The following is a 15,035-nucleotide window of genomic DNA, read 5'->3' on the forward strand; positions in this document are numbered from 1 at the left end:
TCATTGCTCCTGTAGTTAACAGTCTCTGTGTTTTCTCCATGTTCCCTTTCGCCTTTTCAGCTCTAACTCCTGTTAACCTGATTCTTTATATTACATTTTCTCTGTTGAAATAACTAGTGTGGTTTCTCTTCTGCTAACTAGACCCTGACTGACACAGCCACCAAAAGGCTGTCAAACCGATTGGATTTCTCTCAGTCCTTACACCGTGGCACTCCTGTGCAGCGTTTTGCTTTTCTGACTTCCTCTCCTTTGAGAGCTCAGCTCCACCCCTCATCTGGCCTCGTGGTACCTTTTTTTTCTGGATGCTCCTTCTTGCTCTTGAACTAGCTCTTGTCAGCCTCCCCTGTGATCTCCAGCTGCCCCTTATCCTGGTTTTCTCGGGTGCCTCGTCTTGTCCTGCTCTCCCTGGGCCATTCCAAGCCACAGTTTCTACCTCTTACTGAAGATTCCAGTTCTCCAGCCTTGCCCATTCTCCCCGTAGGCTCATATCCCACGTGCATATTCCTACCTGAACATCCCCTGGCTCTTCAATATCAATATTTCCCAAGTTAATCTTGCCATCCTCTCATCCCAGACTATCCTGCTGAGTTTACCATCTGCCTCATCGCCCAGAACAAAATGATGAGATTCATTTGGACTTCCCCCTCTGTCCCACACCCCGCCTTTTCTCACATTTAATGTCTCTCCAGGCCACGGCTTCCACCTCGAACCCCTGTCATAGTTGACAGTGAGAACAAATCCTACGCACTTCCTGTTTCAGAGCCATGCTGAGGACTTTGCATACAACTCAATTAATCCTCACAGTATAACTCTATGAGGTGAGTTCTACTAGTAGCCCCATTTCACAGATGAAGAAACTGAGGCATGAAAAGTTACATGACCTACCCAGTGACACAACTAGGAAGTCATAGGGCTGGGATTTGAATTGGAGAAGACTTTCTGACAGGCTGTCTGACAGCTTCTGAGGCGCTGTGGACAGATCCAAGCTTGCCAGCATTGATTATAGGATTTCTCACTGGTGTCTTCTCCAGCGCTGGGCCTAGCACACAGCAGGCACCCAAAGCATTCATTATCATAATCGTTTTACATGATATCCATCAGGTCCAGGTAGCCTGAATGTATTCTCTGAAATACACATCTTTCCTTGTCATCTCCCTGTTAAAATCTCACCGACTCTCCATTAGCCCAGGATCTCATGTCCAGTTGAGAGTCCTTTGGAGCTCGCCCTTATCGACTGGCCTCTCTCACGTTGCCTTGGGGCTCTTTCCTCTCTGCACACTTTCGCTCAGTACAGGAAACCACTTGTCATTCCTGGAATACTGAATCATCCTTCCAGCTCTGCTTCTTTTCTCTGAGGCTGTCTTGTCTGCAGTGACCATCCTTCCTTTGCTTGTTGGCCATTCCTGTTCTTCCTTCCAGTCTCATTTCAGGTATTGCCTGCTCTGGGGAGCTCTTCTTGAACCCTCCCTGCCCCCTCCCCCCATCAGAGTGGACTCCCTTCTTCGTATGCACAGAGCACTCACCGTACATGTCATTGTTACTAACATGTCTTCCTTGGTGGGCAGTGAATATCTCAAGGGCAGCAGGGGTTTTCATTGTTCATTCTTATCTCTAGCACCAACCACAGGGGTGGGACATAGTAGACGCTCAGGAAATATTCTAGGGACTAGTGAGAACTGTTCTCAGTCCTCTCTGGCCAGTTGAGTTCAGTGGTTAGAAACCTGAATGGGGGCCTCACTCAGAGCACACGTGTATCAGCTGCAGGACACAACCCCAGGGTAGTCACAGAGTAAGAAGTCTGCGTTAGGCTGAGGTTGGCAGGGTGGTCTTGACTGCCCAGCAGACCCCAGGATAATATTGGAAAACTCTGACCAAGAAGTGTGACCTGCTCTTGGCTCTGAGAATCCTACCACATGGTGGGGAAAGAAGAAGCAAGACTCGCAGCAAAGGCAGCGTGCTAATCAGCTGCCGTGTCTTGTCTCATGTTGTGAGAAAAAAGAATCATGCAAATGTTGTATAATTGTTTGTCTTCATTATGGGAGCTTGTTCCTTACTTCATTATGCACAGAATTTGCAAGTTGATTTCTGCCTTCCTCCCACTTCAAAAAGCTGATTTGAAATTTCAGTAAAGGTACATATCAATTAGCAGGATGATATAGCAAATATTAATTTAGAAATTGATGTGAAGCATAAACATCAACCTGTAACTTCCATTACAGAATGAGAAACTACACAAATGTTTTCAAGGCCCACAGACATGGAGAGGTTGGAACCTATTTTGAGGACCTGGGTAAGCACATTTAGTGTGTGCATGGGTGCTCAGTCATATCTGACTCTTTGTGACCCCATGGACTGTAGCCTGCCAGGCTTCTGTATCCATGGGATTTCCCAGGTGAGAATACTGGAGTGGGTTGCCATTTATTAGTAGATTGTCTGAATTGCTCTGGGGATGGCAGCAAAGGATGGACAAAAGGGAATATTTGGCATAGTTTATAAAGAAGAGGTGTGAGGATTAAAATTAAGGAGAAAAACCAAAGCAAACAGCAGAATGACTGTGTTTAATGCCTTGGGTAAGTTTCCAAGGCTGTTCGCACTGAGCTTAGGCATTTTGGGGAGTGTTCTCGTTTGTGTGATATGTACCTTAACAGTGTGATATTCCTCAGTCACATCTGGCGCTTAGTGCTGAGGAAGGAGACAGCTAAGGAACAGGGCGTAAATATGGTGCTTCAGAAGCATGTGTCGACACCCCACCCCTTCCCAGAGCTCCTGGGCGTCCTAAGCGAGAGGAATGGGATAGAGAGGAGGAGCTCTTCAGGATCCCAGGATCCCTCCACATATCAGCTGGGGGACATCAGCCAAGTTACCAAGTTCTGAGCTTCCGCTTCTGCATCTATGGAATGTGGTAATAACATCTCCTTCCCCGTAGGGTTCCAGTGAGGATTAGAGATGAAGAGGGCAATGCTTCTAGAAGTGTAAACAAGAGAAACCATGGTTAGGGATGGAGGTCCCTGTGGCACTGTGCTGTCAGGAGCCACCCCCCGGGATTAGACAGGGAAGTAGGACAGGAGGGAAACAGCAACCCTAGAGAGAAACCCAGACAACCCAGCTTCAGGTGTTTGCTGAAGAGCCTCCTCATTCCTTATCTCCACAGAAAAAGCCCTATGAAAAGTTCAAGTGCCCAGGGAGATGGCTTTTAAGAAAGCACTGAAAGATCCAAATAGATTTGTGCATTTTCTAAATTTAGACCAGTGGAGAGACATACTGTTTGTGTTTGAAAGGTGTAAACATTAAGAAAAGGTAAAAGGCAACTGAAAGGCTTCTCAAGTATCTGTGGAACAGGCTGGTCTGACGCTGGCCATGCCTGTGCTGGTGCCACTCCCACCCTCTCTCCCATCTGGGAAAAGGGGGAACCCTCCAGGGCTTGATCAGGGAGAGAGGTAAGATGAAGAAAAGATTTTTAAATGTATTATGAGTGACTATTTGCTATTGCCTGATCTTAGAGCAGAGACTACAAATGGAATGATAGTAAGGTTCCCCAGAAGCAATTAGGGTGTAGAGAGAAGAGAAAGTGAATCCTCCGTCATTGTGCCTTATTATCCAGATCTCATCTGGAGACCCTGACAGGTCCATAGCCACTTGTGGGGTAATGGAGGCTCCCACCAGGAAGAGAGGGACTTACTGATCTTGGAATGGAAAAGAGAAGTATATATGTCCTTGTATTTTTATATTAGTTATCAATGGTTGTTTTTAACCCCTTTTTAAGATGCAGAGTCCCCCTGTTAAATCAGTAAATGATTAGGTTAAGAATAGTAGTTTCAACATGGAAATAATCCTTAAGAGTCCTCAGCCAAGGAATATTGCTATTCCTAAGTAAAAAATGTACCTTTGTTTGAAAAGACTGAGAGGAACCTGAAATGCATATTGCAAAGTGAAAGAAAGGGTTTCTTTTTGAAAGGGTTTCAGTTTGAAAAGGGTACATGTTGTATGATTCCAGCTTTATGTCGTTCTGGAATAGGCAAAACTATAGGGACAGGGGATTTTTAGGACAGTGAAATGATTCTGTGTGATGTAGTCCTGTGGACATGTGCCATTGTGCATTGGTCAAAATTCACAGAATGTACGATACAAAGTGAGCCCAAAGTAGACTGTGGACTTCAGTTACAAATAGTGTATCAATATTGGTTCATCAGTTGTAACATATGTTCCACATAGGACTTGTGAACACAGAGGAGGAGGAGAGGGTGGGTAAACTCCGGGAGTTGGTGATGGACAGGGAGGCCTGGTGTGCTGTGGTCCATGGGGTCACAAAGTCAGACACAACTGAGCAACTGAACTGAACAGGAGGAGAGTTGAGGGGAGAAAGAGTATACGGGAATTCCTTGTACTTTCTGCTCAATTTTTCTATAAACCTGAAACTGCTCTTAGGAAATGAAGTCTATTAATCAAAAATTTTTTTAGATCAGCTGGACATCAAAAAGCCTCCAGTATTAGAAGAAGAAAAACTTGGTGATTACACTTATTTTATTTTGTTAATAGATCTGTGTCAAGCCTAATAAATACCGGACATAGTTCTAGGTCCTGAGGAGCTGAGACTGGATGGAAGCACCTTCTTCAACTGAAATAGCAGCCAGGTCATTAGCCTAGCAACAGATGTGCAGCGTTCATTGAATGCTTCTTATATTCTATCTCATTTCATTCCACAACCCTAAGAGGAGAAAATAGAGAAACTGGCATTTTAGAATGATTTGACAGATACGTTTGGAAATTTTAAATACAGGTCCAAGATCACCCAGCTTGGAAGTAATAGAGTAAAAGCTGTATTGAGGTAATGTGATAGCTACCATGCTCAGAAATCTAGTGTATCTCCTTAGGAAGGGAGAGTCAGGTGAATGCTTTATTCTATTTGCAAGGCTTATTTCTTAGTGAAATCTTCATATAAAGACACTAGAATGAATAACTTTATAAAAAGGAATCAGATATAGTATTCTGCCTCAAAAGTCTGCATAACTTTTTATAAAAGAAATCAGATTATATAATTTTACTTCTCTTTGAAAATTAAAAAAAAATTCCTTCATTGCAATTATTGTTGTTGCTGGGAAGATAAAAGTACATTAGCACAAGGCAGAACTTCACAGCTATTAAGAATTAAAGTACAAAGAAAACAAGTTGGAAAATGAAATGGAGCTCAAGTATGTATCTATATTTAACTGTATATGAATAGGAACATTAAACTTCACTGCAGCTTGAGGCTGTTAAATCTTTTCCATTATCTTGAGAATGCTGTTGTTCAGATCATTTCCAAATTTTATGCAAAAGAGAACAGTGAATGTGGCAAATCAGACAGATCCTTTCTTTCCCACACATAGGTTTCATACAACCCTCCTTTCAAGGGCTCATTGACTTAGAGTTATGAGACCACCCTGAACTGAGGTAGCCTTTCTCTCTTTTTTAAAATGTTTATTTTAAACATTGTGACGGGTCTGTGATGGGTCTCAGTTGCAGCACACGGGATTTTCATTGCAGCATTTGGGATCTTAAGTTGCAGTGTGTGAGATCTCGTTCCCTGACCAGGGTTTGAACCTAGGCCCCCTGCATTGGGATTGTGGCATCTTAGCCATTGGACCACTGGGGAAGTCTCAGCCTTTCTCTTAGGTAGGATATACATAGTCAGTCTCTGAGAACCAACACACACGCTGTGTGAGCAGTGTACTAGAAGTTATAAAGAAGTGGGAAGTGAGCTCACAATAAGCTGCAAGACAGATTAACAAGCACACACACACACACGAAAAATTAACTGTAGATTTCATATTGAAAGCTAACATCACGTTTCCCACAGATGGTTGACAAAAGCCTTGGGAGAGGGATAGAGCCTGTAGCAAGGTTCACAAAGGGTCTGAAACCAGAGCCAGTAACATCTTTGAGATCCACAGCTCCTGAGTACTGGCTGCCTGTCTCTGTCTACCCCTGCAGCTCTTGTTGCCTACTGCCCCTTGAGTAATCAAATTTCCTTTTGGAAGAAACTTGACATCTCCAACTGCAATTTGTCTAGGAAACTTCTGCCTTTTCACACCTGAAGAAGGTCGTCCTTTGCAAGGTGGGCTCACAGATTTCCCTGGGCTAAATTACTGTAGAGACCAACTCCTTCCCCTGACCAGGAAGTGTGCGAACAGTCTGTTTCATGAGTAGCAAGGGAGGGCTCAGCAGCTCCTTTCTATAAAGTGACCCCTCCCCTGGCAGGTGATCCTCAGAAATACTGGAAATAGACTTGTGTCCATACCCTGAAACACTCTCTTCAAGGGTGAAATGTGTCATTTGAAATTATCCCCCTGGAAGAAGTAAAATATTAGCAGCTTTAATCATGGAAATTTAAAGAATTTCTTTCTTTAAAGAAAGAAAGTGTAGCTGAACTCATAAAATGTCTTCGCTTATTGCTTCTCCCAACTTGTCTCACAATGAATGAACATGCTCTGTGGTCAAATACACCTGGCAGAGGCTGAAGACTTGGGGATTTACACTTCAGAATAAAGTTTTTTAAACACTAGAAAATTTTGCAGTAAAAAATATGTTTAACTTTTATTTAACCTGTAAATAGGGGCTTCCTGGTGGTCCAGTGGCTAGACTCCAAGCTCCCAACGCAGGGGGCCCGGGTTCCATCCCTGGTCAGTTCCCACAGGACAGAACTAAGATTTCACATGCCACAGCTAAAATCCCAGTGACACAACTGAGACCGGGCACAGCCAAGTCAATGAAAACAAATGTTAAAAAAACCCACAAAACGTTAAACAGCCCCTCATTTTTCTCCCATTGTAACACTGGTAACATTCCTAGGAGGGTTCTTTGGCAAAAATTTCCTTGGAGTCAAGAAATGTTCATGAATATAAATACCTAATTAGGATGCTGAGTTGATGGATTTCTTTCTTATGACCAACTATTGTAAGATGATTAGTTCCTGCAAATTGCCCTTCATGACAGAAAGTTCACACACATCCTCTCACTGCCCTCCATCCATTATCGGAAGCCTAAAACAGAGAATCTGATGTATTACGATGTAAATAGAAAGGTCAGTCATGTCTATCAAGACAAGGGCTTGTTAGAGAAGCAGAAACCTGTCTCCTTTCCAGTGCTCTGAGTCATCTCCCCAGGGTCAGTTAATACCTAACTTCTGGAAAAATAAAGGGACAGGCAACAAACATTGGGAATGGTAACATTCCGTTTTCTGAGGGGAGGAGGTAAGGCACCCAGGGACAATTTCTGGCTGCTGAGAGATCTGTTGACTTATGGGAAAATGAAAGGAAGCCTTACCATCACCAGCCTTGGGATGGGAGTGTGGTTGCCCGTGGTTAGTATCCTGGGCTCCTGGAACGATCCACAGGAGACCCTGCCACTGTCCTGTACAGCTCCCGCCACCACTGGCGTGTGATGCTCATTCTGTAGGGGCCCAGTGGTAATGACCCAAAGACCATAACTCATTTGCCCACTTCCTTGCCCCTCCAGTTTACTCTCCACACTGCATTTCGAGAGGTCTTCTGAAATGCACTCATGTTTACCAACACCCCCCTGCCCAGACACTGCCCTGAGACTTCATTTAAGTGGTAGCATAAACCCCAGATGAAGAGGACAGGGTAAAGACTGTAAGCAGGTGGGAGGGATTAATGATCTTCTGAAATGAGGAGAGCAGGAAAGATGAAGTGGTGTCTGAAGAAGCATGGAAGAGGAAGTGGCTGCAAAAGGTCGGCTGAGGAAGGGGAGCCGAGGATATGGAGTGGTTGCTGAGGAAACAGGGGTGGGAAGATTTCTCTGGCCAGTTAACTTTTAAGTTTCTAAGAGGAGGAGGAAGAATTGTTGTTAGGCAGAAATTCACAATTAGGAACAGAGTCTTAATCCAATTACATAAAATGTATGCACTCAGAGAAAAGTCTCAAAACAAAATATTAATGGAGACTATATATTCTGGAATGTGAGGGATTTTGTATTCTACTTTACACTTTTCCAGTTTTTTAAGTCTTCTGTAAGGAGGATGAATGGCTTTGATCATCAGAAGAGATTAATAAAAGTTACAGTTACTGGTGAAGCAGTTAGATACTTGTGCTGTTTGAGGTCCTTTCCCTAGTGCTACCTATGGAAGGTACAATGACCAAACTACCTATCCACCTATTGGCATTTTTAAAGGCTGTCATTGGAGATGGTAGATTCATTTCAGCAAATGTTTCAGTTAACAAATCTGGAGACTGTCTTCATTTGCTATGAACTTTGCTAATAGAAGCATGTGTTGGGATCTCCTCAAAGTCAGGGAGATGCAGATGGCAGAAATATGCCCAGCAGGTATCTATTATTCCTAATATTTCATTACTCATTGAACTGCTGTGCCATGCCTTTTAAAATTTAACTATACCCTTCCAATATGTTCTTATTGAAAAATATGGTTGTAAGGATGAAGTAATCCCTATTTCGTGCCCATGTTTCTTGGCTTGTTTTTAGGCTCTGAAAGCATTTAAATTCGTTCTCCAGTGACTCCTTTGAAGAATTTATTCCTGCATGTAACATTAAATTTGTCAGTGGTAATTTTTACAGACTTGGCTATTTAGTTTTCTGTATATGTAAGTCCTCTTGCAGTATGTTATTTCTGCAATCACACATTTGTGTCATTAATTTGAGAACTACATAAGCTCTATACTTTCTCAAAAGATCTCTTTTTTCCAAGGTAAACTAAGGTGGAAAAATCAATGCATCTTAAGTTGGCAGTGTATTTGAAAACCTCATGTTACAGTGATTAGATTCAGCTAACGGTACACTGCAGCGCGTGCACAGAGGTTGGGGCCCGGGCATCAACATGCTCAGGGCATCTTTGTGCTGTCTTGCCTTAGGTGATTTATTAATATACGGAAAGTCTGAGAAAAGGTAACTCAGGATTAGTGTGTGAACATATTGCTTCACTTAGATTCATCTTCTCATTTTAATTTATTCTTGCGTCTCTACTGGAAAAGGAAGTTCAAAGGGTATTGTGATATTATGGAGATAATACAGGTGGGTAGTCAAGGGAATGGAGTTCTGATTCTGACTTTTATCACGAGCTGAGTGACTTCACGTAAGTCACTTAACCTTTCTGGCTCTTGTTAAAACCAAATGATTCCTTCCAGTCATTTCTGATGTGAATGCTCAGTGATTTGGTGAGATCTAACTTTTGGTTAAATTGTGGTGAGTAGGGATTACTCTGTACAACTCCTCCACTGAGATCTAGGCCTTCTATTCCTCACCCCTAGTGAGAGCCACTGTTCCCAACCAACTATCTGCTCAAGGAAAATCTCACAGCAAGGATTCAACAGTGTTGAGGGAGCTATACTAAAACAGCATCCTCCATATGGCCAAAGAGGAGAGAGATCTCAAAAGGTTTGGGGCCAGTCAAAGCCTGGAATAAGCTGGGTCTTCAATGGGGCTTCCCTGGTGGCTCTGATGGTAAAGAATCCACCTGCAGTGCAGGAGACATGGGTTCAATCCCTGGGTTGGGAAGATCCCCTGGAGAAGGAAATGGTAATCTACTCCGGTATTCTTACCTGGGAAATCCCCTGGCGGGCTTCAGTCCATGGGGTCACAAAGAACCAAACGTAACTGAGCAGCCAACACTTTCACTCTCTCTGGAGGAACCTCCCAGGTCTTCCCAGCTAAACCTGTTGTCTTTCCCTTTCCTAGTTCTACTTCTGTATTCGTTTACCTCAACTTCCCCTTCCAAACCTATTTTCACCTCCAGATTGATACCCAAGCTGAAATATGTCAGTGGGGACAGAGAATGATTATTTTCTTACCAACATAAAACACAGTTTTCTTCTAAAAGCTCAACTAGTTTTTATGATTATGATCTTCTGTAACAACTCACATCTTCCCCTGAAGACATATTTCTTTCTCTGTTCTCTTATGTCAAAAGTCCATTCGGTAGTACAGTGATCCAACTATGCACTGACTTCTCTGGAAACAGCCAGAATTTTTATTTTTACCTTCCTTTTATTTCTTGGAGCAATTGTGAATTAGTATAGACTCAAAAATGGGAGTTGAAATATGCATTGTATCATTTGTCAGGTTAGCTACAAAGGAATAAGCAGAGGTAACCAGAAATGAGGAACAGGAAATTTCTGATAAACAACTTTGATGGTTATCTAGAAGCTGAATTGAATCATAGACACTAGAGTTTGGAATTGCATTTTGAATTGCAGAATATATTGGGCTTCCCAGGTGGTTCAGTGGTAAAGAACCTGCCTGCCAATGCAAGAGATATAAGGGATGCAGATTCAATCCCTGGGTTGGGACGATCACCCAGAGAAGGAAATGGCAACCCCCTCCAGTATTCTTACCCGGAAAATCCCATGGACAGAGGAACCTGGCAGGCTACAGTCCACAAGGTTACCAAAGAGTCAGACACAACTTAGCAACTAAACAACAAACAAAATTTGCACAATTACAGGTTAACAACCTCCCACCTATATGATATCAGTTTATTTTGAAATATTAGTGTGGTTTTATAGGCATTCAATTCTGTGTTAGTCCCAGAGAGCATTTATGTATTTATCAGGTTCCCATGCAGCATATTTGAATTTAGAAAAAGAAATAATTAAAACAACAACCTGGGTACTCCTGATATGGGCACTGTCATGGATGTTAATAGTATTTGGAAGTAAAATGAATGAGGTTATCATTTTTACAGGCTCAACATTCATCAGTGAAAACATGTAACTGATAAATTCAGCCCTATAATCAAGCAGTTTAAGTCTTTCCCAGTATAGAATGGGAAGTTAGAATGGATGCTTCTGTCATTGGGCTTGCATTAAGGAGACTAGATAAAGATTGTTTACCTCAGTTACCTCTTACTGGCCCTTTCTCTAATTTAGGAACAGAAAAGTCCACAGTTAATTTCAGATTCTGAGAGAAGAGAACAAGGAGGAACAGTGAGATTCTGGGAAACCTTAAAATCTTTGCTGCACCCCTCGCTGATTCTGGTTTGTGCCTCTTCCTCATGGGAGTAGCTCTTGCATCATTTAAAAAACTTGAGCAGTGTTTCAAGAGACTTCTTGATCTTACCTCTGCAGACTCATAATTTCTTTATCTGTTCTTGGGAGGATAAAGCATCTAGAGCTTTAAAAGCTGGATGTCCCTGCAATCCCATCTCCTTGTTCTTCATTCTTTTCCAGGCAGAAAGTTAATGGGACATTTTGTCTCTAGCAGAGGGATATTTTCAGATGATGAGGAGTTGCCTGACACAGCAGGTCAGAGGAGTTAGGTGGGAGAATGGAGGGAAATGTCCAGAGTTACCCCCTATCACAGGACTGTGTGTTGATAGACTTCCCTTCCCCTTCTCTCCCCTCCCATTCACTCTCTTTTCTGACCTTCCCTTTGGCCTTTCCTAGTAAGAGGCCAGTATGTTTTCACACTTGGGAAATCTCATTCAAGAATTTTTGTCAATGGACAAGTCATAAGAAGCCCTTCCATTTTAGGGCTCGTTGACGTCATCAAGGAGGCGATAAATATCTGTTGATATAATTGGATGTGAGATTCAGTGTTGAGATAGCAAAAATTCTGCCCCTCGTTCCCGGGCAGGGCCCTATGATTTATGCAGGAGCAGAGGCAGCGCGCAATCCAGCTGTCAAGAGAGCGTCAGCTTATTAGGCAAATGCTGCGTGGTTTCTGAAGAGGGTCGACACTATAAAATCCCCTTCCAGGCTCTGGTGTGGAGAAACTCAGAGCCCACGTCCGTGGAGAGACAGAAGAGGAAGAGAAGAGGAAAAGAACAGAGTGGGAAGAGAAAGGAGAAGGGAAGAGAACCGCTGAAAAAAAAGCCCCACAGACTTTCTCTGCAGAGAAGCGCTGCGCCCCGCTCACCTGCAGAAGCACCTCGGAAGGTAGGGAGCGCCTAGACGGAACTGCGCCTCCAACTTTGCACTGCCTGAGCTGCCAGGGTGTGCGCCGCGCTGCCGGCTGTTCCTAGGCGTGTGTGTATGTGTGTGTGTGTGTTTGTGTGTGAACGCGTGCGCGCGGGCGCGCGTTTGTGCGCGCCCGTGCCACAAGATTCCAATAGATAGTAGCTGAGATGCTACTAAAAGCAAACTTAGACGGCTGCTCAGCGTTACCTGAACTGGCCGTTAATCCTCGCTGTGTAAACGAGCCCCCATCCATCCCGACCACCACCGAGAGAACCGAGGGCAGGGATGGGAAAAGAGGAAGGAGAGGCAGCAGTTCTGTTTGGAGGAAAATGCTGAAACATCCGGAAAGGGTGGTGGTGGGGTCGCGGGGAGGGGGGAATGTTTAGAGCCCTTGAGACCACGAATTTGCAGGTCTTCTTTAGAGCCCGGGGAATTGATCTGGGGGAATCGTTAGACAGGGGACTCGGGGACCCTCCCTAAGTGAGTCTTGTAAGGAGAGTCGCTCCAGCCTGGAGCGGGACTGAGCCTTGTTGCTGCGCCCTGCCCTTCCAAGCTGCTCCCCTTGGTCTCACTCCATCTCTGGAAGTCCTAATTCGGGCGCTTCAGCACTACGGACAGCGCCCCACCCGCGCCGGGAGCTGGGTCTGTGGGTGTCGTCCTGCGGGAAGACTCCCAGTGGAGCTCAACTCTGATAACTCTCTCTTTTTTTCTCTCTCATTCCGCCCCCTGCCCACCTCTGTACCGCAATTAGCGCCCGCTAAAATGCGACTGCCGCTGCTCGTGTCCGTGGGCGTCCTGCTGGTGGCTCTGCTGCCCTCCCCGCCATGCAGGGCCCTCCTCAGCCGGGGGCCCATCCCGGGTGCCCGGCAGGCATCACAGCACCCCCAGGCCCTGAGTTTCTTCCAGCCGCCGCCGCAGCCCCAGGAACCCCAGGCTCTGCCCACCCTACTCCGTGTTGGGGAGGAATACTTCCTCCGCCTGGGTAACCTCGATGAGACCCGGGCTGCTCCGCTCTCTCCCGCCGCCTCGCCTCTCGCCAGCAGAAGCAGCAGTCGCCTTTCTCCGGACAAGGTGGCCGCCAACTTTTTCCGAGCGCTGCTGCAGCCCCGGCGCCCATTCGACAGCCCAGCGGGTCCCGCGGAACGCGGCACGGAGAACGCCCTCGGCAGCCGCCAGGAGGCGCCAGCCGCCAGGAAGAGGCGATCCCAGGAACCTCCCATCTCCCTGGATCTCACCTTCCACCTCCTCCGAGAAGTCTTGGAAATGACCAAGGCCGATCAGTTAGCACAGCAAGCTCATAACAACAGGAAACTGTTGGACATTGCTGGGAAATGAAACGGTGCGTTTGGCTAAAAAGATTCTGTATTTAGCACAAAAGTGAATTTAAAAATCTAAAAATTGAAAAATAAAAATACAATATTCTATACCATAGCATTGCTCTGATACCATGTTTATTTTTATATAGATTGAGATGTAGAGGATGTACAGCAAGAGCGCCCAGACTCCTTAATTAGCATGCACACAGTGTATTCACATGCAGTAACAGCGACAATATGTAATTTGCGTCCTATACTTCTAGTTTCTACTTCCAGGTGTCTTTAAACAGTGTTTTATAGAGAGTATAGACCCAGGGGAAAATGTTTTGAAGTAGTAGACATAAGTCACCATACTGATTTTACTGTGTTTTGAGCCAAAAAGAATATCATTCTCTAGGTGGGTGAGACAAAAATATGTAAGCTCTTTGAACCAACTTTTCCTTGTAAACGTTTCAGTAATAAAACATATTTCCAATCCTTGATCAATTTGGCTCTGTAAGGGAATGCTGAATATTTATATTTCTAATAAAAGCTGCAAAGGTAATCACGACTTTATTTTTCCTCTCCAATGCTCACAGGGGAAAACGGAGCTCCTTACTTCCTCCAAATTGACATCAACACAAGAATAAACAAAACTGGCATTTTTATTTTCTGCTAAAACCATAAACATATGTCAATGGCTCACACAAATCCTGCAACTACCTTGGACTCATCTCTGCACCTCAGATTACCCCTCTGAGGTTGAGTTCAAGAATTTAGTAAGTTGTTTGCAGTTCTGAGGCTTGGTAATTCTATAAATGAAATATTGATTCATAACAGAAATAACATTCAACCCTGATTAACTATAGAAAGTATTAGTCACTCATGACGGAGAAGGCAATGGCACCCCACTCCAGTACTCTTGCCTGGAAAATCCCATGGATGGAGGAGCCTGGTAGGCTGTAGTCCATGGGGTCGCTAAGAGTCGAACACGACTGAGCGACTTCCCTTTCACTTTTCACTTTCATGCATTGGAGAAGGAAATGGCAACCCACTCCAGTGTTCTTGCCTGGAGAATCCCAGGGACAGGGGAGCCTGGTGGGCTTCTGTCTATGGGGTCGCATAGAGTCAGACACGACTGAAGCGACTTAGCAGTAGCAGTAGCAGCAGTCACTCATGAAAGTGTTAGTCGCTCAGTTGTGTCCGACTCTTTGCAATCCCATGGATGGTAGCCTGCTAGGCTCCTCTGTCCACAGACTCCTCCAGGCAAGAATACTGGAGTGGGTTGCCATTCCCTTCTCCAGGGGTTCTTCCCAACCCAGGGATCAAACTCGGGTCTCCTGAGTTGCAGGCAGATTCTTTACCACAGGGAAACCCCCTGATTTGTCATAAGATGTGACATAATTGGGGAGGACAGGAAAGGAAGAAAGGAAAAAGAGGTTAATGGTTGTGGTAAGGCTTCCCTCCAGTTAAAGGGCCAAAATGCTGTGTTGTTTTTTTTCTATGAGAAAGGTTTACTTTACCAAACTATTATTTTGGTACCATTATTTTTTTTCTAAGCTATTTTCCATTGCTGTCTTCTAATAGAAACAATAACCTCTCCACTTAAAACAACTAAATGTAGTTGCTACAAAGTGCCCCTTGGGAACATTTTTCTTATAAAGCACATTTTGACTTTAATAACTTTACAAACACCTCATTTATGTCTATGCCAACACTAATCTCTTTAATTCTTAGGAATATAAACTATCTCTATGCACTTCTAAAATCAAACAGTACCCCTAATACAGTTTATAATGCACTTGCCTTTGGTAGTTTAATTATAACTTTAAAA

At 44.2% G+C, this 15,035-nt stretch overlaps 1 protein-coding gene across 8 annotated transcripts in view; it reads left to right on the top strand.

Moving 5' to 3' along the window:
* Nucleotides 1-13,766, top strand: part of CRH (corticotropin releasing hormone) — an 80,274-nt gene extending 66,508 nt beyond the window's left edge. For 6 of the 8 annotated variants that reach the window (XM_086336779.1, XM_086336781.1, XM_086336776.1 and 3 more), the window contains 2 exons: nucleotides 11,706-11,885; nucleotides 12,658-13,766. In XM_086336779.1, coding sequence (XP_086192905.1) covers nucleotides 12,669-13,241 — 573 coding nt within the window. In that variant the 5' untranslated portion in view covers nucleotides 11,706-11,885; nucleotides 12,658-12,668 and the 3' untranslated portion in view covers nucleotides 13,242-13,766. Of the gene's footprint in view, nucleotides 1-689; nucleotides 819-11,583; nucleotides 11,886-12,657 lie in introns of all 8 variants that reach the window. The other 2 variants (XM_086336777.1, XM_086336782.1) reach the window with 2 other exon arrangements.
* Nucleotides 13,767-15,035: the final 1,269 nt, after the last annotated feature.

The sequence above is a fragment of the Bos grunniens genome, chromosome 14 (genome assembly GCF_055505025.1).
Source record: "Bos grunniens cultivar Pamir isolate PY7600 chromosome 14, Bosgru_T2T1.0, whole genome shotgun sequence".
NCBI lineage: Eukaryota > Metazoa > Chordata > Mammalia > Artiodactyla > Bovidae > Bos > Bos grunniens.